This window comes from Habropoda laboriosa, unplaced genomic scaffold (assembly GCF_001263275.1).
Source record: "Habropoda laboriosa isolate 0110345459 unplaced genomic scaffold, ASM126327v1 scaffold295, whole genome shotgun sequence".
NCBI classification, from domain to species: Eukaryota; Metazoa; Arthropoda; class Insecta; order Hymenoptera; family Apidae; genus Habropoda; species Habropoda laboriosa.
The window spans coordinates 97857-125053 of record NW_017100429.1 but is presented as its reverse complement, the minus strand read 5'-3'; the positions used below and the strand labels follow the sequence as shown (position 1 = coordinate 125053).

Here is a 27197-nt window from a genome sequence, read left to right as displayed (position 1 = left end):
TGAGATTTTTCTGATGAAAATGATATCAAACACGATATAATTTGAACAACATTTACTTATTAACACGTTCACTGTCTGGCGTGACATGTTGTTCAAATTATGTCGTGTTTGATGTCATTTTCATCAGAAAAATCTCACCAACATGTTAAGAAATATTTCGGGATAAAAAAACGTAAAATTAAAAAAGTTGGTATTTAAATCGCTTGGTTGCCTCGACTGACGTTTCATGCGTATCTTTTATTCGCTGTTCTTGTCTATGTTCGGCAAACTACAAAGGCGGGCGCGTGGCTCGAAAACGTAGTCCCTGATTCTACGAGTGTCAGGTTTAGCTTCTTTGCGGTCTGACACTTGTGGAGAATATACTGCAGTCTTATACAGGGTGTCCCGTAACTCCTCGAACACCCGGAAATGGGAGGTTGCTGGGGTGACTCTGAACAACTATTTCCTTTTCCAAAATCCAGTTTGAAGTTTCGTTTTCGAGTTATTAACGAAAAACACTATCCAATTACAGCGCGCGTAGAGCCCGCGCTCAGGGACGTAGAACTGTCAAAAAAATTTGACTTTGCACTGCTGTTTTTATAAGGCTTAGAGAATTGGTTTTTGGCCGTCATTCCTACGTTTGTATAAATTTTTGAAAAAACTGCAATTAGCCTGAATCGCGAAGAAAATAGCGAAGGTCGTTTTTACAACTTTTTTATCTGAGCTCGGAATGAAAATCTAAAAAATACGTTTTGTAGATCTATGTCAATTATACACACGGTGAAAATTTCATCGAAATCGGTTAATGTTTCTATGAGCTACAAACGGTTAAAGATGATGAAAATCGCACTATCACGACTTTCGGCGTAAAACTGTAATAAATCTGCAGATTCTTACATCTTTCGATGCCTGTTGCTTGTTTCTCCATCAACAGATTTCGATGAAATTTTATAATTGACATCGATTTCCAAAACGTATTTTTTTTCTTTTTCATGAATAACAAGTAAGTCGTTTAATAACTGTGTTCGGTACTTTTATTCGTTATCCGAAAGGAATAAAGTGTTTTATTACTTATGAAAAACTTACCCATTCGTCCACGAATTAATCTGCTTCGACGGAAATGGGTCATTGTGTCAATCCTGACCTATCCGAAACATCTAATGTTACGTCCGGATCGGTGAACTCACATGATCGTTCCTCACCAAACGTCGCGCGGTCGCGGGGAAAGTGGGGAAAAAAACAAAAGAAGTCTCGGCGTTCTCGACGTCTTCTTTCGGCGTTCGACGTTTATTATTGACGATGTCGATGTCTCTTGTGTCTTTACTAACGCTCAAACTAACGCACTAACAAAAAAAAGTACTGGTGGTTATAACACTAACCAATTAACACACAATCAAACAAAACACAAATAAACAAAAAACCATTGATATCAAATCCTCGTTAGTATAGTGGTCAGTATCTCATCTCTTTTGTTTTGACGGCGAGCAGCGAACACGCGTCGCGAATCTCTCCGTCGAATTGAACTGTTAAAAGTGGTAAAAACCGAGAGAATAATAAAGTGCTAGACACCAACTAAAAGTGTTCGTGACAGCGTTTACTCTGTAATATAAATTTTCAAAATCCATTCAGCGAGCGAAAAATTATTAGCATTCAAAGTTCCTCGCGAATTAATGGCCGCCCAGGCGACGCGGTAGCGTTGACCGAAGAACGCTACGCTCATCTGTCCAAGATAAATGCTAACTTCACGTACAATGATGAGCAAAACTCATCAAAAACTAAAAACATCGAAGAAATTATTAAAACAATAAGACAAAAAGGATTAATAGAAAAGAGCCTGTCAAATGTGCAAGTGCAAATTAGAAGCAGCCCAAAGACAAAAAATTCAAAAAAAATAATAACACCGACACCGAACTTATCAAATATTAGAAAGCCACCACGGAAATCAATCAACATGCCATCCTCAAGAAAATCGCCCGAAAAACAACAACAAACCCAACTTAACGAGGCGCTGAAATTAATAGAAAAATTAATCAAAACGGTGAGCGTGCTAACAAGGCAGCTAAAAGAAGAAAGGGAGAGAAATGGAAAGGAGTCAGAAGTGACTCATAAAATAAGTAGGTCAGCGGAAAACCCCGAGGTCCCAATGGGCATTCCTCACGAAATACCCGGCAAGGACGCGTGGACGAAGGTCGGCCCAGGAAAAAGGCCCCACACGAGCCCGCCTACGAGCCCAACAGCAAGTAGCAACTCCATACACCAACACCCACGGCCGAGCACGAGCCAACAGCACCCACCACCAATCACCCCAGCCACCAAAAGGGTGAAAACGACCAACAACAATTCCACCTCAGAAACACTAGGTAAAAGCGTAAAACCACCCCCAATTACCATTATCGACGCCACTTGTAAAATATCAATAGAATTAACAAGCAAAATAACTAAAAACTTCTTCACAAAAAAAATCAGCCCGAACAAGCACCTATTATACATAGATATCTCAGACGCATACAAGAAAACTTGCGAAACCCTAAATATACACAATATACAATATTACACCTACACACCAAAACAGAAGAAAAATATTTCTATACTATTAAAAAATCTCGACGGCAACTTCGACCCCGAAACAGTATTAGACGAGCTCCGCGCAAAAAAACATAAACGGTATAAATTTTACAGCGGTAAAAAAATTCGAGACAAAGAGATCACTGGCAGAAGGCAAAAATCTGCCTATATATATAGTGCAGCTGTCTCCAGATAGCAAATCGGACAACTTAAAGAAAATAAAAATAGTTTTGCATTCCCTGACTACATGGGAAAAAATCATAAAGAAAGACCAAGTTCAGTGCAAAAGGTGTCAAAGAATTGGGCACATTGCACTGAACTGTAATCTAAATTACAGATGTGTGAAATGCAATATTCCACACAACCCGGGCGAATGCACACGAGAAAAAACAGCTGAAACTAAACCCTACTGCGTCACCTGTAAAAGCTTTGGACACCCCGCCTCCTACAGAGGATGCCCAAAACTTATAGAAATGAAACAAAAGATAGAGGAAAGGAAACAGTCCCTAAAGGAAGAAAGAGAGAGAAAACTACAGCTATCCCGTAGAACTGTTGACCCAGGCATCTCCTACAGCGCGATGCTCACAGGCAAACGACCTCAGCGGCACACAGATACACGCACAAACGCACAGGCCAACAATACACAAAACACACAAAAAGCGACAACCAACACACACCACCCAACACTCCTCGAAGAAATAAAAACAATTACCAACTCAATAAATAATCAAATGGCCCGAATCGCAGAGGCCGTTGAACTAAACACAAACAGAATCAACTTCATAGTAGAAACCCTTGGAATAGATTTTTAACATTCAACTTCCACACATCACCACAAACACGACCACGCAATAAGCTCTCACTCACACAGCTAAACATCATACAAATAAATGTAAACTCAATCATCACGAACGAAAGACGAGTCAGCCTCCTAGACTGCATTAAAACATACAAACCCGACATATTACTACTTTCCGAGACGAAACTAAACCCACGACACAGAATTGACTTTCAAAATTACAGAGTTATCAGAACAGACAGACCAAACGCTAAACAAGCTGGGGGAACAGCCATTATAATCAAAGATAATATCACATGCAAACACATCACCATAAATAACACCACATGTTTCGAAGCAACTGTAATAGAGCTGAAATTACAAAACACCGAAAAACTATTTATAATAGCGGGATATGCGACGAGTAGCTGCAAAAAAGAATTTATGGTCGAGCTCAAACATCTTTTCCAGCAGCTCGAACTGCACAACCATAACAATTATTACATATTAGCAGGTGATCTGAACGCAAAACACCACGCCTGTGATAACGCTATTAACAACAATAGAGGTATTGCTTTAAATAAATGGATACAGGAAAACGAAATTCCCTATCGAATTTCACTGTACAAAACAGCAACACCGTCATTTCCAAAAAGCGGAGCGTTTATAGATTTATGTATAGCCGATAGCCGCATAAAATTCCATAACACACCCAAACACAGATCCCTCAACTCCTTTCCATACGACAGCGACCACAGAGCAGTCAAAATCCAAATCTCCATCCCGACGATGAAGACCCTCGAAATAGACGAAACAGTAGCGCCAAAAAAATATAACTTCAACAAAACAGACTGGACACAGTTTAAAAACTTCCTCATAGAAACGGACGACACGATCTTACCGAACAACAGAAACCTAACAACGGACGAAATAGACGAATACATTGACAAACTCAGCGACAACATCAACAAAGCAATAGATCACGCAACTCCACAAATACCAAAAAACCAAAACGCAACCGACAAGTACGTAACGCCACTAATCACACGATTACGCAAACAAAAAAGCTACACTCTCACCCAGATCAACAGACTAACTAAACCAGAAAACTACACAATAGCAAACGATACACTGATAACAGCACACAAAGACATACTAAAAATAATCCGAAACGAATTAAAGTTTGCCTTCCACGAATCTGTCAACAATTTCTGGAAAAAGAAAATATCCGCAATCACTCCTCGCAACTCCAGCAAGTTCTTCCCCACACTCAACAGCATATTCCGACCTAAAGACACAAATAACATCGAAACCCTCAACATATTTTTAATAATTTTTATTAATTAAATTATTAATATTTTTGTAACGTGTGATAGTTTTCAAAACATTTTCCCACATGAAGCGGCACTTTACAAGAAGTGCACATGAATGCGCCATTTTTTAGGTTTAAATATTGTTTAATTTTAAAATATCAACGGAAAAAAAACGTTACTTAGAACGAGACTAACTTCACAGTATGACATTTGAACGAATTATGAAAAAAATATTGAAAGAATTATGTTTACCATTAGCGACAGGATTGGCCCGTTTATATCGCATCGTACTTTAAATAAACATAACATCTCAGTATCTAGATACATATACGGTGACGTAGACGATATCAAAATCACGCGGAACGCCCGCGAAGAATGTTGACAATTAAAGTCAGGCATACGTGACGTCCGCTAATAGTCGCTGGCCGTCGAAGTAACGCATATGTGACCGCCGCACCGCCGAGAAAGTGTTAAGAGGATACGGAAAGGTCAACTTATCTTACCATTGTAAGGGATGGGCGATTTTAGTATAAAGGGCACGCGACAACCAAACGGCCGATCAACGTCTTTCGCGACGCGCTGTTCCGATCTTCCGTCGTTAGCAACCACAAAACAACGCTGTTCCTCTGTCCGCAGCTCGGACAGGCACACGTATGCACACAGATCCATACACACTACACTTACACCATTGTTAAATTTCTCAACTTTATGTAATATATATGCACATTTTTCTTAAGGGACCGTTATAGATAAGTAAGGGAAACCCGTACAAAACCGTATGCATACTTAACACTTTGACGTTCGCTTGTCACGCATACGTGACTTCGCTGGGGGAGCGGTTTTCGGCCGGCGCGGCGTCTCGCTGACATGACTTTATTTATTTATTTATTTTTGGCTGTAAAATATTACATAAATGATTTATATTCAATGTATTTCTCTCAAAAAAATGTGTCATAATTGCACTCTAACAAACTGAGCGAGAAGTACCGGCGGTACGATCTAGACGAGAGTTCTGATGGCAGCGACGAGTTTTTGAGTGAAATGTGCGGACGTCACTATTAAGGTTCGAATTACAATAACTTTGTAATTTGTAAAACAAATTGTGTAATCAAAACTGTATTTACTATATACGCTTTCATAATGAACAAAAAATAATAGAAATAGAATTAAAAAATTCTATCTTATTACTTAAATTAACAATAAAACGAAATCTCTATTTATTCCGATTTTGCCTCATGGGGTGGATAAAACCGTATACACCATACGATATTGCCCCTAATTTAAATTAACAACGATAACATTGAAAATGATCAAGTTCTTCTGGTATCCAACCTTCTTGCAAACGGCTCATGCCATATTCTTCGTGACAATACATATACGCAAATGTCATCAACTTCAGATTTATTTCATTTAATTCTTTCATTTAATCGAAACACTACAGTATAGTTTTGGAAACAGCCGAGTATTAGATCAGAACACTTGAAAACACAATAAACTTGATAATTCTTTAAAATTTACTTGGTTTATAACAAAACACTGTTGACAGACACTTCAATATGGCAGAAAATAATTGCAAAATGGTCCTGGAATTTTTTCAATTAGTTACGGCAATAAATACGATATACGGTTTTGTACAAGTTTCCCTTACTGCCTACAAATTTTTTCCATACGTTTTTTCGTCCTGTTTATGCATATTCATGAGTTAAAATTTAAAAATATCGCTTGGAACTAAGAATATAATTTTCCAAAAACTACTTACTCTTTTTTTGTTTTTCAATAAGAAAGTGTTGCCAGTAATGAACGCAGCAAGATACAGTAAAATCTACGTATTAATTCCTTTATCTGCCCACAGAGAACACTTGGTTAAAATTTGATTTCGATATCTCCCATGATTTTTCGATAAAAAGGTGTTTATATGTGTAAGAAATACGAGGCCCACGAATATAATGGGCGTAGAATTGATCAAGCCCTGTTAATTTCTCACAAATATATATATTCTATAGAATACAATGTCGACTCGATGTTTGCCAGAGGACTGTCTAAGAGAGACTGACTTTCCCCGTCTGGGAAAGTCCTTTCGTCGTCGCCAACGAAAACTCCTTAAGGGCCTAAAGCAGGGGTTCCCAAAGTGCGGCCCGCAAACCCTAGAAATGCGGCCCGCGATGGCAGATCAGCCGCGATCTTGAATTTATAGAGATAATTTACATTTTTACAAAAAATAAATAAATTTTATCATATTATAATTAAAAATTGTTCAGTTAAAAAAGTACTAAATTTTATATGTAATATATCTTGTTATTGTATAGATTGTATATATTTTATTGTCTTAACGACCAATGGCCGTAATTGTCTCAATGGTCCGCCAAATATTTTGGAATTTACAATTTGACCCACCTAGGCAAAACTTTGGGAACCCCTGGCCTAAGGGGTTGATTTACGACAGACATGGCGTTGTGCTCTTCGGGCCCGCACTCGCCGTGCTCATCGTACAATAAACGTCCGGTCGGACGTTTGGGTCATGTGTTTGCTTTCGTCGAACCGCGAATTTTCCAACACAGAAAGTTTGAAAATGTAAACTTCGGGAAATCAGAAGTTAACCAAAAGAATACTATTGCTTCTTTCTTCCATTAATTTTTACTACGCTTAAAAATTTTCGTTGAACGAGGCTACTTTTATTATTCGTGAATGCACTTAAGACAAGAAGAATATATTTGAAAATTTATTACGATCTTTATCCTGAAAACAAAATATATGCTAAAGTGTGTTGGTGTTAATGATACGTACACACACGTACACATACGTTAGAACATGTTTCAAGTAGCATCGGTGGTTCAGTGGTAGAATGCTCGCCTGCCACGCGGGCGGCCCGGGTTCGATTCCCGGCCGATGCAAAATTCTTTTTTTCCTGTAGCACTTTTAAATATACGAATGAAATAATCGAATAAACGATATTTTTTATATTTAATGAATATGAATGTAATTTTATTGAATGACACAGTAATTCTCGTAGAGGTACAGTCTGTAATTAAATCATACACACCCAAGATAAAGTAGATCGATACAAAATTACGCTTATCATGAGTTGGTAATCTGTCGAATAGTTATCGAATATTAAAATTGAACTTTTGTGTTAAAAAGGGAATCAGTGCTAAATGCAGATTAAAAAGGCAAAGGAAACCGGAAAAAATCATAAGCTCTGTTGTAAGGATTCCTATCCAAATACAAGCTACGCAACTTTTCTTACTTTCTTATACTTCAAAGTACACAGGGTGTTTCGTAAGTTCATGTCAATACTTCAGTGGGTAAATCTACAAACTAAAACAAGTAAAACATGTCATATGGACATATGTCCGATATACCTTCGTTTTCGAGTTATGAATGATTAAAGAAAATGTTCCAAGTGCCCTTCTCGTGCCTCAACACACGCTTCTGCACGCCTTAGTATAGCTTGACCTTATTTAATGTTTATCAATAATATCCATTGATATGAAGCAAGTGTGTGCTAAAAATTGTGTGTGCAACGCAAGTGAATGATGTGCAAGATTAGCAAGAAAGGATACAAAATAGATTTTAGATGCTACATGGAACTCGATGCTACAACGTGAAGTAATGTGTGTTGAGGCACGAGGCAGGCACTTCGAACATTCTCTTTAATTATCCATAACTCGAAAACGAGGGTATATCGGACATATGTCCACGTGACACTTTGTATTTGTTTTAGGGTGTAGATTTACCCTCGGAAGTATTGACAAGCATTTACGAAACACCGTAAATGTATGTATAACTACAAGATTGAAAAATAATTAGTAATCAAAGTGCGAGAGAAAATTCGATGGGCTTAAAACTTTAAAGTTTTGCCATTCGAAGGATACATGAATTTCCACCGTATTGGACCCTATAACCAACCTTGTTTTTATACGTTACACACACATATACGTCTAACTAGGCATCAACATCGTGCAGTGGTTCTCAAACTCGACTAAAAGGGTAGTAAGAAGTCCCTTAGATCAAGAAAGCGAATCATCGTATATATACATAACCTTCATACTTCTAAATAATACCTATTACCAAAATTAATTAAATTTATGTACAGTACTGAAAAAGTTTAAGGAACGTTTCTAGATCAGGCTGAGACACACTGTTGGCGTAATCGTGAAGAAACAAAAAGAATACGATCTTTCCTAAGTTCTTTACGGAACAGTCTATAAAAATTGACTATAAGTCGAATAGACAATCATGAATTGTTATATAAAACAGATCGCAAACTTCTGTAAACACAGTCTAGGACTCGCAAAAGAATGTTTTATCAATTGCTAGCATAATTGCGCAAACACTTCAAAGCACGATAATTGACTGTGAAAGCTGTGTATTAAATCCAATGGAGGAATATAATTTCGATAGAGGACTATACTGAGGGGATCATAGCTTGTAGGCGTTTCGCATCATCAGATCGAAGTAGGCGTCGTGATCGATGCTAGCACTGATAGCGCTATAATAATTCATGAACTCCTCCTCGGTCACCTGAAATGAGCACCATGAATGCTATAGTCTAGCCATAGTCGATTGCCTATTCACGGTTCGATTTAAGCAGCTCCCCACCACTTTATTTAACGATGTATCTCGTTTTTTTCTTTAACTAATTAATTCACAACGTGGAAATTTGAAAAAGTTAATTAAAATTTAAGTAAGTACTCACAATGCCATCTCTGGTATTATTCTGTTCAAAGTTGGCCAGAAACTTGTTCAGAATGCTCTCTTCACTCTCTTCGCCACTGATATATCGGGGATGACACTTGACGTTGTAGACGCCCTTTAAATCTTCAACGGTGATCACTCCATCTCCAGTTTTATCCAATTTTTGAAAAGCTTGACCCACCACGTTTCTACGACTCTGGGACATTGGAGGCTGAACAAGAAAGTTTCTGTTTTAGGATACAGAAGCTAGTGGAATCAATTAATTAAGAAAAGCCATGTACTCTTATGCCAATGATGAACTCGTCCACGCTGACGTTCCCGTCGTTGTCCATGTCAAACTTGTTGAAGATCTCTTGGATCTCCTCGTCTGTAACATCCAGACCATACTCGTGCAGGCCGTTGGTGAACTCCTCCAGATTCAGTTTCTTGTTTCCATCGTCATCCATAATACGAAAAGTTCTATAAATTAACGAAAAATGATTAATCTTAAAAGTGATTGTTATATATAGATTAAAGAGGAATTGAAAACTCACCTACCCAGACCAAGGATGCCATTGGCACCTCTGGCTAGGCAGAGAAGGCGAAGTTTCTCCGTAGAATCCGTGATGCTGTGCAAGGCCCGTTGGGCCTTATAGATCATTTCAGTCTCTTGCCTAGTGGTCGCACTCTGCGGTCTGTTCAAGAACATCCCTGAAAGAGAACTTTGTACCGTGACTCACTACGCTATTCTCAGGTAACTGAGAAAAGGACAACGAATCCGTACGTACTTATCTCACTTTCTATCTATTTCGTTAGAAGATAATCAAATAACCCGTTAATTACACCCCTAATTATTTTAGTGATTCGCTATCGTTTTAGATACTTTTGATGAATCATGTGCCATGAACATTTTTACGTGCCTTTCATTATCTTGATCAGAGAAACAGAGAGAGAGAGAGGTAAATAGCGACTTGAGGTAGGGAGAGAGTAAACGCAGGAGAAAAGTGGGAGTTGGTACCAATTTAATACGCTAGCTTGTTTTTTCATTTGCTTAATATGGAATTGCAACACAGCGTGTTTCCACAGTGCGTGTACGTCAGTAATTTCATTAGTCAGCCACAATTTAATTCCCTCGTAGGCGTGACAAAAGCCCACCCTCGGCTAGATAATTAAGTGTATCAATGGAACAATGGTGTTTCAACGGAATTGTCCCCCGTGGAACCCCCAAAGGGAAAACATCGAATCGACTTCGCATTTGACCGATCGATCCTTGTCTTACGTGCTAGTTTTCAGTACGTTCAAATTGTCTCATCAATTATTCGCTAGTTTACTGGGGCGGAGCGAAAATTGTAGGCTGGTATAGGCTGATAATGAAATGGTCTTGTAATATTGACATCAATGAAACTACAATTATGTTAAATTATTCATCAGGTAAAAATTTTAATAAGTGATCCTTCAAATCAAATTTTTCATCTTTTATTCTTTTTGTTTATTTATCTACTTATTTATTTAATTTTTTTAATGATTGTACTTACCTTGATCTTCAGGAGGCAAGGCTGGAACCGCATGTACCGATTCTCTAGAAATATTCTGATCAACTATCGATGATGAAGGACGGAAGAGGAATTCGTGACTCTTCTGATGACGACCGGAAGGCAAGTGACGCCGAGGGATACTCTGAACTCGACTTCGCGCATTCTATAGGACAACACACATTACATCGCACACGTATAAAAACGAGATGTGTTCAACATAAGCAATCATTCTGTAGAAAACGTATCCATAACGACTGGCTAGTCACAACACGTGTATTGGCGAAAAAATAGCGATACCGTTGTCCTGTCGATAATTTTTGGAATATGTCATCGTTGATAGAGTTCCCAGGTTGCTATGTATTTTATTGTCAACTGATAGAGATACCTTTTATTATAATTAACACGTCCACTATCCTGTATACTTACTTAAAATAAGTTTCTCAAATGTAAACGAGATTTTTATCTCAGCTATTCATATAAATTATAGAAAATATAGAAAATAAATCTTTCTCTTTACAAAAACAGAAAAAAGGAAAACAAAAAGTAGAGGTAAGTTAAAATTATTCTGAATCGCATGCAAGTCAACGGATAGTAAGCATATTAAATGATTCTTTCAGTAATTTTCATAGTCCTTCATTGAGAAATGTATTTAAATGAATTAAAATAAGATTTATTTTTAAATGTAACTTAAGATGATCTGAGGTTGGCTTATTACATAAGTGCACAGGAATAACGATCATATCCGGTCTTTGTTCCAAGGGATCTGCTGTGTTGTATATATAATATAAGTAAGTATTTACTTGCCATTGAATTGGCAGGCTATATATGGCGAAAGTAATTGTGCGTCTGAAATCGCTTTATCCATGCACCGTGACGGTATGATAATATTGCTTTGGCCTCGAAAAAGTATATCTGTTAGTTATACATCGATATATTTTATCGGAGAGCACATTTCACTCTAAGTAAACATAGTAACTATTTTAAATTGTATACTGATGCGTTCTTATTATGCAGATATGAATGAAGTTATAAGGTTTTAATCACAGACGACGTACAGGATAGACTTAGCATCTTATGGGACCTTTTGTCTGGGGCTTTGGGGCCGAGAAGAACATTATTATTTTCATACTGTTACCAACGTTACCGATTCAGCATAGAATAAGATTACAACATTGGTAGTGATTGGAATTAGAATTAAACGTAACTATAATATTACAAGTAAAAACATAACGTAATTGTTTCTTAGTAGATGATTCATCACATGCGCGTGTTCTACTGCTGTTAAAACATCCTGAACAGTTCTACCGAAGCAATCCAATATATGTATGTATCTTTAATACAAATTTAATAAAAGAGGATTTTTTACATCTGTCGACTTTACCATCTTTGACAGTTGGATTGTAGGTAATTCCTAAACTCACCGTTTTATATTGTAGAGGGTATAACAAAAACTCAAATTTTTTACACGATCGGTATTTCAGCGTTGGACACAAAAATATATTGGATACGTTGTCTATCCTGTATCTCGTCTGTGATTTAAGTCAATTTTATTAACAGATGGTAAGATATTAACGACTAACTGTAATCATGCTTACTATCCGTCGATAACCAACTGTTGTACGTTTGAACAAGTTTTTTTAAAACAAATTAAATATCAATTTCTTTAAATACAATAATACTTTCGTGCTTAATGCCTTTCTTGTATGCATGAAAAAGTTAGGAATGTGAGAAATGTTCATTTAATGGGTATTTAATTGTAAAATACGGAAAATTCCAAGGGAATGTTCTAGAATAGCGTATGCCATGTGTGCATCCATCCACCAATGAAAAGGCGACATTTGGTCATTGGTACCGGCTTACTCGTCAATGGTACATCTGAATTGCGTGGGTCTACAGGATTGGTGGATTTCTACAGTTCCCTCTTGCTATATCACAGTGTCGTAGGTTACATTATATGACTGTCGGCGTAAAACAGTGGAGAGAAGTGTGCGAACTAAATTTGCAGGTATTTTCACTTTTCTTCCTGCTATTATTCGTGAATCTTTCACGACAGCAATGAAAAAAGTGTTAATATTGGTATCAGTCCTGTTCCTTTTGGCAGGTAAGTCAGTTAAAAAATATCATAATTACAGAGAAAAATCTATTAGAATGCACTCGTTAATTGAGATAGAGCATCATTGTACATCTTTGTTATTTAGGATCCGTTAGGGCTGAGGATCAGGTAGAGGAAAATGTTGGGACTGTGGAAAACGATCTAGGAGCCAGTCGCGAAGGATCTCGAACAGGTTAAACGTGTTTTCAATTGTATCATCGATTTCAAGTGATTATTTATGTTAATGGCTTTGAAAAACAGATGTGCATATGGAATCTTTATGTGATAATAGCGATTATATCAGACACCCACCTATTTTTTATTTACTTAAGAGATAAAAAATTACTGCACTTTCATAATCTTTGGTTGATACATTTTATGATAGATAGTATAATGAAATATATTGTTCTAATATTTATCAAATATATTTTGTAGATGATGAAGTTGTTCAAAGAGAAGAAGAGGCAATAAAGTTGGATGGATTAAATGTGGTACAGATTAAGGAGCTCAGGGATAAAGCTGAAAAATTTACATTCCAAACTGAAGTTAATCGTATAATGAAACTCATCATTAACTCCTTGTACCGTAACAAGGATATCTTTTTGAGAGAGTTGATATCCAATGCATCTGATGCTCTGGATAAAATTAGGTTGCTATCTCTCACTGATAAGAATGTATTAGACACCAATCCAGAGCTAGCAATCAGAATAAAATCTGACAGAGAGAATAAAATATTGAGTATAACTGACTCTGGTATTGGTATGACCAAAAAAGAGTTAATTAGCAATCTTGGAACTATCGCCAAGTCTGGAACTGCTGAGTTCCTAGGCAAGATGCAAGACACCTCTAACACTCAAGACTTGAATGATATGATTGGCCAGTTTGGAGTTGGATTTTACTCTGCTTTTTTGGTCTCCCATACTGTAATTGTTACTTCTAAGCACAATGATGATAAACAACACATCTGGCAGTCTGATAGTGGTAGCTACAGTATTGCAGAGGATCCAAGAGGAGACACATTAAAGAGAGGAACAACTGTTAGGTAAATAGTACTATACTTCTTACACTTAATTTTCAAGAAATTTAATGTAATTGCAATTAATTACTCTTTTTTTGTAGTTTACACCTGAAGGACGAAGCGTTAGACTTTTTAGAAGAAGACACGATCAGGAATCTTGTGAAAAAATACTCACAATTCATCAACTTTCCCATCTATCTTTGGAGCAGCAAGGTTATCCAAGTAGACGAAGAAGAAGAGGAAGAGGAAAAAGCGGTAAAAGAAGACGTAAGCAATAAAGAAGAGACTGCCGAAGATAAAGTAGACGAAGAGGAAGATGCAAAAGTAGAAGACGCGGAAGAAGAAAAGAAAACGAAGAAGGTCGATAAAACTATTTGGGATTGGGAGTTGCTGAACGATTCCAAACCTATATGGACTTTGAAGCCGTCTGATGTCGAGGACAAGGACTACAATGATTTCTATAAGGCACTGACGAAAGATACCCAAGAACCTCTGGCAAAGATCCACTTTGTAGCAGAGGGTGAAGTTACATTCAAATCGCTCCTCTTCATCCCCAAGGTTCAACCAGGCGACAGCTTCAATCGCTACGGCACTAAAGCGGACAACATTAAGTTATATGTTAGAAGAGTCTTCATCACCGACAAATTTACAGACATGATGGCCAACTACTTGTCTTTCATCCGTGGTATTGTCGACAGTGACGATCTACCACTGAACGTCTCACGTGAAAACCTGCAGCAACACAAGCTCATCAAGGTAATCAAGAAAAAGCTGATTAGAAAAGTACTGGATATGATCAAAAAGATCCCTAAAGAGGATTATGAGAAGTTTTGGAAGGAGTATAGCACCAACATCAAGTTAGGTGTGATTGAAGATGCTCAAAATAGAGCTAGATTGTCTAAGCTCCTGTTGTTCCAGTCCTCCACGCAGACAGGTGCCACATCATTGGCAGATTACGTGTCTAGAATGGGACGAGGTGAAGAAGTCTCCATTCGTGGAGAGACTGGACAAGAAAGGCTACGAAGTTCTATATCTAACCGAAGCAGTAGACGAGTATGCTCTTTCTGCTCTTCCTGAGTTTGATGGCAAGAAGTTCCAGAACGTAGCCAAAGAAGGTTTCACGTTGGACGTGGGAGAGAAGGCCAAGGAGAGGATGGAACAGATGAAGACCACTTTCGAACCCCTAGTCAAGTGGCTGAACGATGTTCTGAAAAATCATATCAGCAAAGCGCAGATATCCGAACGTTTAACAGACTCTCCATGTGCTTTGGTTGCCAGTATGTTCGGATGGACAGGAAATATGGAGAGATTGGCCATCTCAAATGCACATCAGAAGACTGACGATCCTCAAAAGACTTACTATTTAAATCAGAAGAAAACGTTGGAGATCAATCCACGGCATCCACTTATTAGGGAGTTATTGCGTAGAGTAGAAGCTGACACTAGTGATCAAACAGCAAAAGACATTGCCCTTATGATGTTCAAGACAGCTACTCTTCGCTCTGGCTATATGCTTAGAGAGACTGCAAGCTTTGCAGATAGTGTGGAGCAATTGATGAGGCAGACCTTGGGTATCTCTCTTGATGAAGTTCCTGAGGAAGAAGAAACACAAGAGGAGGAATCCGCTTCGACAGAAACAGATGTAGACTTGGATTCTGAGAAAATCATCGATATGGATGCGAACGAGGATGAAAAAGACGATGAAAAGCACGATGAATTATAATCGAGAATTATATTGCATAAGAATATAATTTTTATAGTTGTGTGGCTATACAATGTATAGTGATACAGTAATTCACTGGATAGTGCAACAGTTGTTGCAAAAGAAAATATGAATTGTTGTACAGAGAGACAGAGAGGGAGAGGAAGAGAATGAGTACTACTTGCTACTTGTTTTTGTAATAATATCGTCGCAATGACGCATAAGTGGATGCAAACAAAAAATATTTTGTTCATTATGTTTATATAGACTCATAAGTTCCATTTTTCGGTCAAAAGGAAGAGTTATAATTTATTTCATTTAATCTTCCACCGTTTTGTATATGTAATGAAAGAAAAATTAATTTTCGACTGAACATAAGAAATACACACACCGCGTGCGCGCGCGCACACACACACACACAGAGCGGCGGCCAGCTACTTAAGACCGCTGGCTAGTTAAGGAAATACACAGTGCTAATATTTTATTCATTGTATTTTTCGTATACTAAACTCATATGAAATACATTTTGAAGTATGTTATACCATAATATCGCAATAATTTTATTTACAACACTATTAACTACAAATATTTTTAACATTTTCTCAGATTAGGTCGTTATAACAGCGGACAACTACCTAAGACCGATTCGTGGTAGTTAAGGAAATAAACAGTGCTAATATTTTATTCATTGTATTTTTCGTATACTAAACTCATATGAAATACATTTTGAAGTATGTTATACCATAATATCGCAATAATTTTATTTACAACACTATAAACTACAAATATTTTAACATTTTCTCAGATTAGGCCGTTATAACAGCGGACAAACTACTTAAGATCGATTCATGTTTTCACATTATTTATTAATTTTCACATTAAATAGTTGCATCAGTTCCTTAGTTACTAATCATCACTGCATTCAAAATCGCAAACAATTGTAAATCAGTCAACAATCATGAGTCGAGGGAACAACACTACTCCTGAACAAAGAATTCAAATTAAATTGTTGAGAGATGAGGGATACTCATTTTCGGTAATTGCTACAAAATTAAATATTTCCAAAACAGCGTGTATACAGGCAATGTGATTGACATCTAAGGCAGGATCACTTAGTAACGTGTCGCGTAAAAGAAGACCTCGTAAGACAACAGTCTGGGAAGATCGTTTTCTTCACCGCATCTCTGAAACAGACCGTTACAAAACAGCCGAACAAGTTCTCAATGAATCTGATGTAGAAATTATTAGGAAAATTAGTGTTCGGTCTCTGAAACAGACCGTTACAAAACAGCCGAACAAGTTCTCAATGAATCTGATGTAGAAATTATCAGGAAAATTAGTGTTCGAACAGTGCGAAGAAGATTAAACGAATTTAATCTTATGGGTCGCATCGCTCGCAAGAAGCCACTCATTTCCAAACGAAACCGAAAACTTCGTTTACAGTTCGCTAAGAATCATCGCAACTGGACAATAGCAGACTGGTCAAAAGTTGCTTTTACTGATGAGTCCAAATTTAACAGAATAGGGTCAGGTGACAAATATATGTTCGACGTCGTCCCAACGAGGAATTTTCGCTAAAATGCATAAAATCAACCGTGAAAGATTCAGTATGTTCAGTGAACGTTTGGCGAGCGTTTACGTTACAAGTTGTTGGTCCATTTCATAGAATTGGTGGAATTATGGACCAGTATAAATACATTGATATATTACATGAGGTATTGCTCCCATTTACAAAAAATCAAATGCCAGAAAACTGAATTTTGCAAGCTGACAATGACCCGAAACACACGGCCCGTAGGGTTAAAAAATTTTTAAGTCAGCAAAATGTAAACATTTTACCATGGCCCTCTCAATCTTCAGACCTCAATTCTATTGAGATGCTATGGATTGATGTGGAGAAACATAAAATATAAAAAGCCCAAAAATTTAAATGAACTGTATGCTGTTATTCAGAGGGTGGAATAATATTTCAGTCGAGCGTTGTCGTCGTTTGATTTAGTCTATGCCAAGACGTTGTGAAGAAGTGATACGACAAAAAGGGAGTGCAACGCGTTACTCACTACTTTCTAAGTTTTATTTTTCCGCAATTACCAAGTTTTATTAATTTTACCTGTATTTATAGTATTAGTCTGATTTGGTTTTAAGTAGTCTTCCTCTGTTATAACAAACTAATCTGAGAAAATGTTAAAAATATTTGTAGTTTATAGTGTTGTAAATAAAATTATTGCGATATTATGGTATAACATACTTCAAAATGTATTTTATATGAGTTTAGTGTACGAAAAATACAATGAATAAAATATTAGCACTGTTTATTTCCTTAACTATCAAGTGGTCTTAAGTAGCTGGCCACAACTGTGTATATATATATAGTATGTTTGTGAATGAATGTATTTGTATAAAGGATATTAAAAAAAGATTATTGAAATATCGATATGTTTTACGATTATGTTTTACACGAGGGCCACGAATAATCCTGTAATTGCATCAATCGAAAACAGCCGCACTCTTTTTATCGTTATCAAGGATAAGACATTTAATGTTTTTCTATCGTATAAAATGCCTTTTTTTTTAAGAAAATTAAATTCAAATATCATTTACTGTGTATTTTAGTTCCAGGGTTTATTATATGTATATATCTAAAATCAACTGCAGAAATTATGCAGAATCTAGATTGAGCCCTAGTTTTGATTCTGTATAAAGAATATTATTTCTTACAAATTTCAATATATTATCACTTGAAATAATTTTGCATGCAAATATCACATTACGAAATCAATTTTAAATAATTTTGAGTCCATTTTTTACTTAATTCATATTTTCAAAACAATGCTAAGGTATTCATTTCCGGCGGACGCAGTTGATACCTACAAATCAGCCAATTAAAACCGTGTATTCCCCTGGAACTGGGACAAGTAACGTAGATATCCGAGCGCGGCCGAGCGCTCATTTCCGTTTTCGAATCCGACGTCACCTACTCTCAAAGCCCGTGTGTTTTGTGTTTCTTTGGGGCCACGATGGTTATCGCTAATTTAACGTAAGTACCTCGCCGTTTCATTCAGGAGCAATTAAATTAAATTTAACAGAATTCGCATGGTGTCGTTCGTATGGGAGAACTGGCCGCGAAACCGCGCGAATTCCTTGCGTAAGTTTCACGCGAACGAGCGGAGACCTCGCCATGCCGGTCTATAAAGCCTCTCTTTCTCGAACACATTCAATTAACCGAAAAACGATGTCGAAAATCTCTGACGGATATCATTGATTTGTCTTGCGACGATTCCCTCAATGAGATTGATCGATTGGTCGAGGGAGAGAAAACTGGGAAGACGGATGGCTACATATAAACAAAATAAATGGCGTCGGCATACTTCTAGCTTGATTATGATAAATTTTCAATTCTTGAGTGTTCCTTAATTGTAGCTCACTATATTATTATTTCTTGTTCCAAATTGGGACCAGTTTTATGCCCAGCTTAGAAGTTTTTTTATAATATTATTGTATATACATTGTGGTTGCTGGTAGTTTCTCCTGTTTCAGAACTTCAAGTTTTTAGATAAAATGTGTACTTAAAATCTGTCAACTAGATTTTGCAGTCCATATCCCTCGTTACTCTCAGAAAGTTTATTTTTAATCCTAAGAATCTCATGGACACAGTGAATAACACAAGCAATGTTTATTTGCAGGTTGAAATTATTCAAATTGAAATTAGATTTCTTCATGTCGTAAAAGAAAGATCAAAATTGAAAGCTAACCAAACATTTACATCTAAGAAATTAAGGAAAGAAACAAAAGAAACATTGTAACATTGCGTGATAAACAAGCAAGCTTAACTAGTAATTATACATCACTAAAGAATCTTGAACAAAATGGGTATTCAAGATTTGCAAGTCTTTTTGGATAGCAATTATGTACAAAGAGGGTCTGTATCTGTGGATCTGTTAAAAATAGCACGTACCATTACTCAAAGGCAGCATAATCGTGTTGGTAAAGCACAACAGTTACATTCTGGGAAATTAAGACTAGTTCTAGATGGAGAATGCTGCTTAGATAGATTATATGGAGGATACTTCTCAGGTATATATATTTTCACCTTACAGCTATTATCCTATCAGACAAGTTATTCAATAAAACAATTCATCATATAGATTGGGCTTGTGGAGGACAATGGAACAGAATGCTACAATTTCTAGCTGTTCTTATACAAGCAACAGAAATGTCAGGACTGGAATTAGCTGTATTCTTTAATGGATGCTTTGAATCTCCTAGACGCGCAGACTGGATTCAAAATCAATTACAAGTGCGAATTAAAGTAAATAATGTAAGTGAAAATTCATTAAAAAATTTATCAAAATCTTCATAATCTTATATAGTAATTTTTATAGGTATTGAAACATATTTCAACAAAAGGCACTCCACCACCGAAAATTTGGTGGACACCGCCAGTTTGTTTGAGAACTAGTTTACGTATGGCTTTGCGGCATTTGAACGTCACAGTACTTTGTAGTATGGACGATCATCATCAAGAAGTAATCGCATACTGTCGAGAGAACAATTTCAATGGCTTGATCGCTGATGACGCGGAATACGCCGCGTTCGACCCTCCACGATACTTCTCATCCGAGCAATTGAAACTCACGTACAAGGGTTCCCTTGATACCAAGGAGTACATTCTTCCGGAACTTTTGAAAGCGTTGAACATCCCATCCGACAGGCTGTGTCTGTTATCCGCGTTACTCGGGAATTACATTTTAACTGAGCACGATCTGACTGACTTTTACAAGAAATTGAACTTGAACACCAATCTGAACAAAGTGAATGTAGAGCATACGATTAAGACGATTGCCAATTTCGTTCGAGATCTTCCATCCGTCGAGTTGGACGTTATATCTCAAAAGGTTTTCGGGTCTCTGTCTGATCCTAGATGCTCGAAACTGAGGCAATCGGTTCAGTACTACATAAACGGAACTAAGGAGGGATTCTTGCATTATAAACCGGTGAAACCAAACAGAGGTAAAATCTTGATTCAATCTGGAATATACATCTTTATTGGAATATTTTAGTCTTACGGATTTTTAATGTTTTCAGTACACAAATTGGACTCGAAACAAAACGTGCAACAACAGTCGAATTTATCCGAAACGCCGTCGACCTCAGAGGCCGATACGAATTTAGAAACATCGAGATTCGCGTCAGAGACCGTGGAGAGCGAACGCGAGAGCTTGAACGCATATAAACAGGCCACAGCCAATGCAAAGTCTGCGCCGCAAATTGTGATAGATCCGCCTGGTATCCAGGGCCATGGAGATGCGGATAATATTAGGACGGAGGAAGAACAAAGTAAAGAAACAATATACTCAGTAGCTGTAATATATTGACGAATAGCATTATCATGGTCTAAAACAATGCTGTTTCATTCAGGCAACGGACATGCTATAAATGGTACACACAATCTTCTAATTAGTTCATCGAGTTCGAGCAGCAGTTCTTCTGCCACGTCTCCGTCCCACGCAACGGCTGATTCGGCGAGGCAGACGGAGAAAACGACCACAATTCCCACCACCGTACCGGAAGTCATGCGTACTGCCTCTGAGCGTCATCAGAAGGGCTTGATGTCTCCTCATATTTATCAAATTCTCATCGCCGGGGAAATTAAGCTGCCTGTGCTGCTTGAAGACGAGAATAATCGCGAATTTCCATCGATCCATCTTATTTATAGACCCGTTAGACAAATGGTGTATGCAATACTCTTCAATCTTCATCACAGAATGTATTTAGCTGCTAAAAGTAAAGAGAAAGGAGGTGAGTGAATTGATTCTGTTAAAGGAAGTAGTTCTATAACTCATAATACATTCACTGACAGATAGCGAGAAAATTGAAGTCCCAGACGTTGTGATAAAGGAGTGGGTATGGTCCAAATTAAATCCGTACTTGACTCCAGAATTAATAAAAGCGGAAAAAATTGGTTGGGGTGTTCCTACGATTCAACGTTTATGGTTTGGGTACGTGATTTTCCCCATTCATTCGTAGAAATAAATCTATAATTGTGATTTTAATCTACAGCACAGGTATAGACGACAAACGCCGTCGCTTACGAGGTTTCCTGACTTGCATGAAATCGGATACACCTCTTATGTTAAACACTTCCTATGTACCACAACACCTTTTAGTCATGGCGTGTGTATTAAGGTAATTGCGATTCATCTTTCTTTAAAATAAAGTTTACAATGTTTTATAACTTGTGTACTTTCTTATTGTAGATATATTATGTCGTTTTCGGACAAAATAAAGGTTCTACGTCGTCAGGAACTAGATGCTTTTATTGTACAAGCATTTTCGCCAGAGCTTATGAACGCTCAGTATTTACAAGATCTCCAGGTAATGATTTATATTTTATCACATACTATTGTTTTATTAATTTTACTTACTGGAAATATTCTACAGCTTCCTTTAGTGACATCCCGCGGAGTACAACTAGCTACTCTATTTATGGCCGGTGTCGAAACCGCTCTCTTAGCCAACGACGCTTGTGGTGCGCCTATCCCATGGTTAATGTGCTGTCCGTGGTTGTATTTCGATGGGAAGTTGTTCCACCACACGTTGGCTCGTGCTACTATCGCTAAGAATTTACTGGAACTATGCAGTGGTAATATAGATCGTGTTGTGAAAGTTGAACGAATGAGAAAAGCCGTGCTAGAGGGTACCAACGTCATTTTTGCTCGTCCACTGATGCCCGTCGCACCAGGTACATATTTATAAGATCTTTTAGCCTTCAGAGTCCATCGTGACTCATTATAAAGCGCTTGATTCACGAACCAAACATCCAGAGTTCTCAAGTCTCCTTCCAACAACCTTAGCATACCATAAATATGTTTAGTGGTGTGCTTTCGACTTGGAAGGAGAGTAAAAACGCAGCTGTATTGCTTCGTAGACTTTGATGTACCATGGCTTAGTCTGCGAATCTCAAAGCTGATACATTTTTTTTTCGCTAATTAATTAAAATATTTTAATTCTATTTAATGAGTCATTGCTTTCTGACAGGTATCCGTGTATCGGTACCACAGAATATTTTGGCTGCTGGTTGCACCATTAACGATGGGTTAATGCGTGGACGAGGCAGTGGAACTATGCCTCAACGTGGACTAATGCGACGCCCTATACCATCACGAGGTGGACAACTAGAAATCGCAGGAGTCGTTGTGGGGCAGTGGGGTCCAAACTATGGACAACCTGGTCGTTTGCCTCAGCCTCTTCAGGGGCATCCTCGTGGACGACTTCCACCACAGGTAGAATATTTTCCTATGTAGTTTATACACTGCTCGACTCTCAACTGGTAACTTTATAATCATGAAATATATTTTAATTTATGTTAAAGGGGAAAAAATTTTGTTGTGTGCTTGGATAAAGATCCTGGGTTACAGAACTTCCTCTTTAATATTTGGAAAAGTTTAAACCATCCATGGTAACCTTTTAAGATATATATTGCAGGTGACTTCCATAGGAGGCCTCAAGTATGGTCTCCCGCGTGGTTTCCCACCCCTTGGCAGGCCCACATTTCAAACGCGAGGCAATAATCGTACGCCGATAGCTGGCCGCGGCAAAAAGACGCAGATGAAGGTGGTACGAGGCTATTTTAACCTTCTATTGAATTACTTGAGGAAATGTTCTAATGTAATGTCTAATATAGATCATTTCACAGGCAACCGGAAAGAAAAAAACTACCGTGAAAAAGAACAAAGAGTGTGAAAAGAAAGACAGCAGGGGACGAGGTAATAATGTTGATGGAATAACTGATTACAAGTAAGTGTAATTTTTTTTTATACACATAAAAAAGGAATACATTCACGAATCTGTAAATTGTACCATCAGTGACTCGATTCCAAACATGAATACATCAAAAGACGCACTGCCAGTACCAGGCCAATTCGAGGATGCCGTAGAGAACGGCAAGGGGATAGAGAAGGGACAGGGTGACGCGTCGCTAGTTGCTCCAGTCGTCGCTGAGAACTAGGTATTTATACATCACTTTTTAACGACTTTTAGACATACACTCCCGGATGTGACTCAAGACTGCAATCACAAAAATCTTCTTAGAAAAAAAAATCAAGCGTGTGAAACGAGTAATGATGCGCTAATAACATTTGAAAGTTTCTCGAACCTCGAGATATAATCGACTATTTGATTATTCAGAGGATTCTTTTTTACAAGTAGAACAAAAAAGAAAGGAAAGACAAGGAGGAGCGTATGTATAGCGTATCACATGAAGTTCTTTGTTCACGCAAGTTAAATTAAAATCGCCTTGAATTTATCGCACAATGAGAAAAGAAGGTGAAGAAGAAGAACTCTTCAAATGTTACGCGCAGATCATCACTCAACAATGTCTAAAGCTCTGATGGGGCCAAAATAATTAAACTAATATAGGAGACAAGTCATCGTTACACAACACGATGTCAAGATATTGTAAAATCACAAGGATTGTAGACCCATTTCCGACGTACACGATACGATGTCCTCACTGCCAAACGTACCATTCAGTGTGTAAGATATAAGAGCGAGAACGAACACAAAACAAAAAAAAGAAAACCATATAGGAGCAACAAAAAAAAAAAAAATTGAAAAAAAAATGAAAAAGAAAAAGAACAATTGAAGTCGTGCTTGTGCTAACACGAGCGTGTTTTAGACTACTACTACTACTCCGCTCGGATCACCATAAGGATGAACTCGACTGATTAGTGTATGCGTGCGCTAATTTTACTAAGAACGAGAATAAGTCGTCAGCTGCTATAAGTATTTAATTCTTAAGAAGTGTGATTATTTTTTTTACAATGAAAATATATATTTTCCAGTATTATATGAAATGCTCGCATTGACAGTCTCAGTACTCTGATCTCTAATAATTATACAGACGTAGACGAAGATAACAGATCCAAACAGACAGACAAATACAGACGAAGACACGAGACGCTATACTTATTATACGTTATACGACGAATAGTTTTACTGTTTTTTGTAGATAACGCGAGACAGAATACTGAGACATTCATTAGCAAATGGAGACTGATGCTTTTCATATAGGTAAAATATATATTTATATATGATTTAGATTAGAGGTTCCCAATAGCATATTATATGTAAGTTGTGAGTGTTTTATGAGTGCATATGTATGACATGAGAGAGTGATAGTCACGTTAGAGCGAGAGAGAATATTGTTTTTCTGTGAAAAATGTTAAGTGTGAGAGAGAAAGAGAGTGAAAGAGGTCGAGTGGAAAAGCGAATATATAGAGAAACATAAAATGTATATAAACGTGGGATGTTAACGCGTATTGGTCCACGTACACGTGAAATACAAGAAAAATTTCAGAAACTGGGGCGTGCTCGCGCGTGTACGAGGCCCGATCGATATATTTATTTGCCGTTGCGTTGATGAGGAGAGAAATGAGTGACTCTGGAACGAATTACAAATTTCCATGTACGATAAGAGATACGATAATGCGTAGGAGGGCCCGCGGCAAGAGTAATCGGCTTGAATTATAAATTAGGCAAGATTCTCTGAAAGAGTTACTCTTGCGGCGAGTCTCTGTATGTATCACTTAGAAAATATGCTACACGATGCGTACGTTAACAATTTTTCATCGTCAGGATGAATTAATATTAGACTCTAATAAGTCGTGTTTCGTTTTTGTAAATTGGAACAGGTGTTCCATTCCAACTATTGTTCGAGTACTTTCATTAAAGAGTTTGTTTCCTTTTGTATTTTCTGCTTGTACTGAAAAAAATCTCAAAAAACGCTTTCTGTAGCATATTTTTAAAAGGATGTGCACACACACACACGTGTCCCTCGTTCAATTGTACATACGAATAGAGTTACTTTAGAAGTAACAACGTGAGATTGGTGTACATAAAAATGGAGACGATCATGTTTAAAAAAAAAAGAAAAAAAAAAAAAAAGCAGAGGAAGAAGAAGAAGATAAACTATTTATGCGTAGAATAGTCAGAAGGACATTCTACCAAAGATCCTTGGAGTATGAAGGATGGCAGGTGGTTCTTTTATCAGTAAAGTATGATAATACGTGTATAACAGAGAAAAAGAAAACAACATGACAGAATAGCACGGTTATTCGTGGAGAGGAAAAATGGTGGAGAAAAAATGGATATGTGTCTAAAGTGCAGAGGTAATCTAATTGAGTAAAAGGGCGAACGAGAGCAAGAGAGAAAGTGATTGAGAGAGAGAGTGTGAGAGAGAGAAAACCATTTATTGAGATAATATAATGAGAGATAAGATAAAAATGTTATATTTTTGTAGATTTGTTATTGCGTAAAAAAAAATGCATTAAGACAATGAGAAACTTTATATAATTTGAGGGACGGTTGAACTGAGCCTGAGAGAGTGACGAAAATCATAGAAAGAAAGAAAGGAATAATTGTACAGAGGGTGAAAAAGAGGTGAAAAAGTGCTTTAGAAGAGAGACGATGGTATGTTGAAACATGTTTGACATCCGTGATTTAATAGGAACAAATCTCATTAATTCTTCTGTGTCTCCGAAGCTCTCAGTGTTCTGAGTTGCTTGAAGAAAAAAAGGCTTAAAACATGAACAAAAATTAAAAAAAAAAACGAATTAAAAAACTAAATGTCAGCTTCAATATGAGCTATTATATACCAGCGTATGCATATAATAAACAGTTTGCCCAATGCGATTCGATGAAAACGGAAAAAAAGAACAAAATGATGAAGATTAAAGTCTCGTGAATAAAAGAAAAAAAAGAAACGAAGATTGCTATCATTTGAAGTTTTTCAATTATAATAACACACACAGTCACACACGTTGTTTTCCGAGTACAGTATACATTAATGTACAAAATATGCACCGACCCGTATATATAAACTGAAAAAAAAAAACAAAACAGAAGAGTATGAAAAAGGTAGAAAAAAAAGGAGTCATGAACAATTTAAAAAAATTAGACGACGCCGATCGTTCACGAACGACATTAAACAATATGTACGTATAATCTTAAAACTAGAAGCAGAAGAGACTTTCAGATCCGACGGACGAATATTCGAGAGTAAAATACCACTTTACGCTTTTCGTGTAAAGGTAGATATTCTTTCTTGAGAAATCGATCATCCTGAAATATACAAAAAGAAAAACCGGAGAATGCAAAATATGTAATAAAAAACGAAATGAAACGATAAAAAAAGACGTAATATATAAATATATATGTATAAAAATACATGATGATACACAACACGATCAGTTGCTGCTGCACTGATATGAGGTAACGCAATAAATGTAAAAAACTGAAACAATTTAATGTGCTAAATATTGAAATGAACAAGCAAAACCGTGGTATGGAATATATGATAAAAAGTAACAGAAAAAAGAAAATGGAAAAGGGAGAAAATAAGGGTTGAATAAAAGGAAACAAATATATAAATGAAAATCTATGTTATTGAAAATAATAATAATAATACAACAGAGCAGAAGTATCGCAAAAGCAAATGATAAGAAGTAAAACTTACGTAAAACGTAAAATAAAATGATCGAC

General features: G+C 37.0%; 3 protein-coding genes and 1 non-coding gene across 5 annotated transcripts; 3 read left to right on the top strand and 1 right to left on the bottom strand.

Moving 5' to 3' along the window:
• Positions 1-7455: 7455 nt before the first annotated feature.
• Trnag-gcc lies at positions 7456-7526 on the top strand. Its single transcript has one exon. It is a non-coding gene; the product is annotated as a tRNA-Gly (tRNA).
• Positions 7527-9054: 1528 nt separating this feature from the next.
• Positions 9055-10893, bottom strand: LOC108575713 (calcyphosin-like protein). The gene is made up of 5 exons (XM_017938593.1): positions 10845-10893; positions 9864-10020; positions 9612-9789; positions 9332-9541; positions 9055-9156 (listed from the first exon to the last, which is right to left on the bottom strand). Exons 2-5 carry the CDS (start codon positions 10016-10018, stop codon positions 9055-9057), a joined length of 645 nt encoding a protein of 214 aa, XP_017794082.1. The 5' UTR covers positions 10019-10020; positions 10845-10893.
• A 1912-nt stretch (positions 10894-12805) lies between these two features.
• LOC108575658 (endoplasmin) lies at positions 12806-16157 on the top strand. Its single transcript, XM_017938511.1, is given in 5 exon segments — positions 12806-12945; positions 13043-13129; positions 13372-13978; positions 14056-14922; positions 14924-16157. Coding segments are annotated over 5 exon segments (2361 nt in total). The 5' UTR covers positions 12806-12899; the 3' UTR covers positions 15678-16157.
• A 2465-nt stretch (positions 16158-18622) lies between these two features.
• Positions 18623-25155, top strand: LOC108575660 (constitutive coactivator of PPAR-gamma-like protein 1 homolog). Of its 2 annotated transcripts, XM_017938513.1 has the most exons (14): positions 18623-18693; positions 19340-19730; positions 19802-19974; positions 20039-20666; positions 20742-20993; positions 21075-21455; positions 21517-21655; positions 21717-21842; positions 21914-22031; positions 22098-22398; positions 22695-22939; positions 23142-23270; positions 23353-23453; positions 23523-23664. In XM_017938513.1, the coding sequence occupies exons 2-14, from the start codon at positions 19523-19525 to the stop codon at positions 23662-23664; spliced, it is 2943 nt and encodes a 980-aa protein (XP_017794002.1). In that variant the 5' UTR covers positions 18623-18693; positions 19340-19522. The 2 variants fall into 2 exon arrangements, with proteins under 2 accessions (XP_017794002.1, XP_017794003.1); XM_017938514.1 differs by lacking the exon at positions 18623-18693 and having other exon boundaries at positions 19523-19730; positions 23523-25155.
• Positions 25156-27197: the final 2042 nt, after the last annotated feature.

What these genes read in the sequence shown, in the direction of transcription:
- LOC108575660 (XM_017938514.1), top strand. Translation starts at nt 19,523, where the DNA reads ATGGGTATTCAAGATTTGCAAGTCTTTTTGGATAGCAATTATGTACAA. An exon ending in TAGGACGGAGGAAGAACAAA is followed by an intron (nt 20,994 to 21,074) that starts GTAAAGAAACAA and finishes TGTTTCATTCAG; the next exon opens with GCAACGGACATGCTATAAAT. An exon ending in GATGGAATAACTGATTACAA is followed by an intron (nt 23,454 to 23,522) that starts GTAAGTGTAATT and finishes TTGTACCATCAG; the next exon opens with TGACTCGATTCCAAACATGA.
- LOC108575713 (XM_017938593.1), bottom strand. Translation starts at nt 10,018, where the DNA reads ATGTTCTTGAACAGACCGCAGAGTGCGACCACTAGGCAAGAGACTGAA. An exon ending in GGCATCCTTGGTCTGGGTAG is followed by an intron (nt 9,790 to 9,863) that starts GTGAGTTTTCAA and finishes GTTAATTTATAG; the next exon opens with AACTTTTCGTATTATGGATG. An exon ending in AGTTCATCATTGGCATAAGA is followed by an intron (nt 9,542 to 9,611) that starts GTACATGGCTTT and finishes TTTCTTGTTCAG; the next exon opens with CCTCCAATGTCCCAGAGTCG.